The 6,011-nt window shown below is 30.0% G+C and overlaps 1 protein-coding gene across 1 annotated transcript in view; it reads right to left on the reverse strand.

The window, feature by feature from the left end:
- Positions 1 to 2,806: 2,806 nt before the first annotated feature.
- LOC105618847 overlaps positions 2,807 to 6,011 on the reverse strand; it is a 130,243-nt gene continuing 127,038 nt past the window's right edge. The window contains exon 5 of the mRNA XM_012200384.1: positions 2,807 to 3,115. Within this exon, the coding sequence (XP_012055774.1) occupies positions 2,807 to 3,115 (309 nt within the window). The remainder of the gene's footprint in view (positions 3,116 to 6,011) is intronic.

Genomic DNA, 6,011 nt, shown 5'->3' on the forward strand with positions numbered 1-6,011 from the left:
GTGGGAAATTTTATTTTCAGGGAATGGAAAATTACTTTTTAAAAGCAATTAGTTATCGTTATTTGTTAAGTAACTTTCCAAATTTGAATCAGTGGATAGTCACTAATTACCTAGTGACATACTTGACACTGGATAATCAGTGAAATTCAACTAAAAAAGAATATGTGAGCATTATATAATTAAAATACTGATATTTGCATTAATTTCAATTTTCCAGTACCATATTCATTGAATTTATGCACTAAAATAAGATTAGTTAGATCACATAATAAAGATTTATATAGAGTAGGATCTCACATTTCATTCACTGATTAGGCATACTTAGCATTAATATCAATGATTATCCATTGATTCAGAATTAAAGAATATCGAGTAAAAAAGGTAAAGTTATGTTAGCATTTTATTAAGGCATTATTTAAAATAATTTTGAAGTAAAAACGAATTATGAATATTAATCAAAGATTGAAGATTAAATGTATAAAAGAATTATATCTCAGAAAAGTTAAAAATATAAAAAATAAAAGTAACTGTTTAAAATTTAGTTTTGTTACCAAAATATAATTATGTTATTGTCATATAGTTATTAAAAAAAAGGTAACATACGTTATTAAGAAATATATTATTAAGAAAAGTCACTTGTAACAGTATTATAAGTAACGCGTAAAGTTACTTCCATTCTCTGATAGTTTTACAAATAATAATCACGCGCGAGAAACTGTATCCGAATAGACTGGATAGAATGTCACACACTGCGTGATCGATTATGTTTTTATAAAAAAATTTGAAAAAAATACAAAAATTGAATGGTTAATTGGAAATTTTTGAACGAATGATGCGTTGATAAAATATTGGTTTATTAATTTCGAATTTAACATTATATGTTTTCATTATGACGAAGCGAATGTATTGCTTTGGATTGGATTTTCGATGTTATTTATTATTATTCTTGTTATATCAACGTCATACAAATTGTTTTTGTCAAAATAATCACGAATTTAAACTTTTATACGATCTCCTGTAAGGGAGCCTCTCTTTCATAAAATTATTTGTACCTATATAACTGTGCAACCGCGCATTTGCAATTTTGCGAGACATCCAAATTATTAATCCTGGTTTTTGTTGATGCCGGCGCAGCAAATCCATTTATCGATTTGTACGTAATTCGCATTTCGCCGTGGTGTAGTGACTTATATGCGTTTCGGTAGTTAATCTCACGCGTGTCGTAAAACGGAATTTGCACGCGCTGCGCCAGAATTTATATCTCCGCGGTACGACATGCATGCTATATGAAGTACGGCTAGTTCTGTCTAAATCCCCACGACGGCAATTGTCGGAATGTAAAATAGAACGGACTTTATTACGAAAATACAGTCGAATTGAGCACGACCTTCCAAATTTATTCGACCTATCAAATTTTATTTAAATATAGAAAAAAACTTAAAATTTTTATAAATTTAAGAAGACACAAGATCAAAAATTGTAAATTCATTATTATTACTCGAGAAATTTGTGATCGCGTTATCTAACTCATAACATTCACTATTAGCAGTAAAATCTTGAAACTTCAGTGAAAAGTTAATGACGACTGCGACTCGCGATCGACTTTAAAGAATCTCCCGGATCTGGAACTCGTTAAAAAGATTGGAAGTTAAATATGATAAGAAGTCGAAAGAAGATAGAGAGTGAAAGAGAGATAGGAACCTCTACGAAAATTACAGGGAAACTTTCAACTAAGTACATTAACACTAAGAAATACTGATCTAAAATATGCTCAAAATATGCAAAAGGCGCATTCATTTATTTTTTACCAAAATTACCGTCGTGGTAATATTGACTTAAAATAATTCTTTTATTCTTTATATGTATGAAACATACCGTACATTTTATTCAAAAGTGACACACTAATGTCACTTTGATACACACAGTGAACTATAATAATAAAATATAATTTTCGAATGTTATTATCGAATGAGTTAGGCAAACATTACCTTATTATCAATAATCAAAAGTAAATTAACTTTATAAAAATTAAAACGTTATAACTCAGAAAGGGTTTATAAGAAAAAAAATCGTCACAACTCAGAAAGGGTTTATGAAAAAATTGTAAAAAAATATCATAACTCAAAAAATTTATAAGATAAAATCGTCAAAATTGTCACAATTCAAAAAGGATGAATCTTAAAGGTTGTGAAACGAAAATGACAAAAATGATTTTTTATCACGTTAAGAATATGTTCTTTTTGTTAATATTATTTATTATTTTTTATGATTAATCTAAGTATTTCTGTTAAGTTGAAGAATATTTTTTTTCTTTTTTTGAGAAACTTAATTTTTTTAGTTGTATCACTTTTGAAACAAGGCAGCGATATGTATATATATATATATATATATACACTTAAATCATATATAATAATTTCAATATGACATCAAAATAAAAAAGTAATACATATATAATACATCAATATATGTTTTAGTAATTAAATAATTAATGCATAATCAACAGAAATTTATTTTTTATAATCGCTACGATCGTCTCATCTCAACAACATTTTCTCACGTGTCTCTTTACATTAGCAATCCGCCAACAAGCAAATACGACAGTAGTGACATTGCTGAACGCGAAAGCGTGATTAGACCGAGAGCGAGCCGATCGACCGATTAATCGCCTACTGTCGCTTAATCGCTAAACCTAATTTTATATTTAAGGATCGGACAACTGACACTGAACCTGTCGCACGTTTTTAGAGCGCGCGCCGCAACGTAATTCCCATTCGAAAGGGTCGACTCACGCAAGAAGGCCGATAGGTCACGTTGTGAGTAGAACGAGCGCAAGGATCGCCGTGAGCAGCTGAATGAGGATGTTAGCATGGATGTTGCATGCACCCGCGTGCGTATCATCAGCGCTGAGCTTCTGATTGTTCACGTATGCCTTCATCACCCTACGCTCGGCTTCATATGTGCGTGAACCGACTTCGGCGAAGCATTTGATCTTGACCTGTCCGTGGTTAACAAAGTGTCGAGGTTCAGCTTCCAATCGTAGCCCCAGACTGTTGGGAATGTTTCCGCTACTCATAGGCGGCAACGGTGGATGTTGAACAGTGTTCTCGAGAGATACCTGCAATGAACACGATTGAAGCAGTTTAATGAAGAGCGATTGCTGGCGACATAGAGATTGAGGCTGATTCACGAAATTCTGCCCTCTCTCTGTGATAATGGAAGCGGATGATTCTATATTCTGGTGTCTACAAAACTTAAGCTATGACGATTAAGTGTTCTTCGAGGATGCGTTTGCTTTTGTGTTCATAGCACTTGTAAGCATCATTTGTTCTTGTTTAATATTTGACAGACACCAAGGATGCTTACAGTATGAGAATGCATCCCGAAGGTACGGATATGAGTAACAGTTCGGAAGAAGGAAACACTTCATTAAATTTTTTATAAAATATACTTGTGCAAGCAAGATACTAAATTTAATTATGTTTCTGCGAAAAATGTTATGGTGCCAAATTATTATTTCAATAGCTTACAGTAAAAAATACTTGTTGTCTCTTTTACTGGAAACTATTGAAATAGTTTATAAAACTTATCTCACGATAATAGTTTTTTCTTTTCGATAATAATTTATTTAAATATAATTTATTTTTGATAATAAGATTAATAACATTATTTTCGATAATTGTTGATAATAATTAATATAATATAGGACCGTATGTGTGTGTGTGTGTGTGTGTGTGTGTGTGTGTGTGTGTGTGTGTGTGTGTGTGTGTGTGTGTGTGTGTATGTGTGTGTGTGTGTGTACGTATGTATGTATGTATGTATGTACGTATGTATGTATGTATGTATGTATGTATGTATGTATGTATGTATGTATGTATGTATGTATGTATGTATATGTATCTATAATATGTATGATGAGCAGTCGAATATAAAAGCAATTATATTCAAAAATTAAATGGAAAAGATACCATACAATTTCAAATTAGAGAAATAATTTGATAATTATTTAAACGAATTGATTATTTATAACGAATGTTTTTATATATAATTATATTTTTACAGCATTTTAAACTGAAAAAGCGTTTATTTATTATATTATCTCTTTTATGCTTAAATTCTTTCAAAAATGAGCGATTACGTATTTCTAAAATATGAAATACTGTATAATAACGATAATTAATATAACGGGAGATTCTATGCGTTTAATTACATAATTATATCAAAAAGGTAAAGATAAAAAATTGGTTTGGAAATTATAATTTTAATTATGCTCCTTTATGTAACTACACGATCAATTTTGTTGCAACTTAAATATTGTCCCTTTTCGATGTATATTAGAGGCCGTATTATGCGGACGTTAAATATAGCTATACAGCGATGGTGCGATGGTAATAAGAGGAAAATTCTGTTGAAAGTCGACACACCGCGAATCGTTTGTTACGTGCCGGGCTACACGGAAAGAAAAGCGGCGGCGGCTGGTCGGCGCAGCCGCGGATGAGAAACGAGCTCACTGAAATTTTTGTCTCGCGTGTTGTTAAAGGCGAACTTTTCTTTCAGGCGCACGGTCAGGAGAGTGCAAGGAAAAATTGGGCTATGTTCGCTTTAATTTCTGACGGTGGATAAATTTGCGTGTCAGATTATTTCTCCGTTCCGTTAACCGAATTTTTTCGACCATTATTTGCGACTTCCTATTTTACACGAGCGCATTGTTCCTCGCGGTGAACCGTCGACTATTGTGTAACGTGAGAAAATAATCGCTTGCAATTTCGAGTACCTTGGGCGTTTCCTGATACACGAAAGATCACATCTTTATCTTGCAATAATTAACATCGAGTATTCATCGAGTATCTCGACGATTATCCACATTATTTAACTTTTGGCAATGTGAAATGTTTATTCTTAATTTACTTCCTAGACTTTTGAACTTTACTGTGGATTTTTATATTGTGTGTTCCAGACTGTATAAAAATCTAAAAAACTTTTGTGGAAGCTTTGACAATGAATTTTTATTATCATAGAAGTTGGATTGTGTATGTTACTTATTTTTAGAGATTTAAATTTATACAGAATTAAAAGTTATACTAAAATTTTTTAATTTAATAAATTTAAATCTCTTTCACAAAAAGTTCTTAATCTTATCTTTATGTTATTCGGAGCTATATGAAGAAGATTCTTAGTCTTGTGAAAATTTTTAACGAATTTTTATATTATCATAGAAGTTTGATTGTATTTTACTCATTTTTTACGGATTTAAATTTGCCTATCAGAATTCACAAAAAAGTTATATGTATTTTTATATTATTTCGAATTATATGAAAGATTCTTATGTATTTGTGAAAGATTTACATGAATTTTTACTGTCACCGAAATTGGATTAGATGTTACTTATTTTTTACAGATTTATACTAAAGTAAAATTTATACTAAAATTCATAAGAAGTTTTTAATTATTTTTATATTATTCTGGATATGAAAAAAATTTTTAAACTCTTGTGAAAGTTTTAACAAGTTTTTACTATCATAGAAGTTAGATTGTATTTTACTTATTTTTTACAGATTTAAATTTGTCTATCAGAATTTACAAAAAATTTTTACACATTTTCATATTGCTCCGTATTATATAAAACGAATTGTTACTATTATAGAACTTGATTTTTATTTTATTTATTTTTTATAGATTTAAATTTATTTACTAGAATTCACAAAAAATTCTTATATTTTTATACATAAATATTATTCTGGACTATAAGAAAAATTTCCTATACTCTATTGAAAGTTTTAATGAATTTTTACTACTTACATAGAACTTGGATTGTATTTATTTTTTATATATTTAAAATTTATCAACCAGAATTTGCAATAAAAAATCGATTGTATAATCTAACATTGGAGGATTAAAATTTTAATGAATGAGAGAGTGAAGGGGGGAAGGGGGGGGGGGGGGGAAAAGAGAGAGAGAGAGAGAGATACCGTTATTCGTATATATATATATATATATATATATATATATATATA

This window comes from Atta cephalotes (genome assembly GCF_000143395.1).
Source record: "Atta cephalotes unplaced genomic scaffold scaffold00001, whole genome shotgun sequence".
Taxonomy (NCBI): domain Eukaryota; kingdom Metazoa; phylum Arthropoda; class Insecta; order Hymenoptera; family Formicidae; genus Atta; species Atta cephalotes.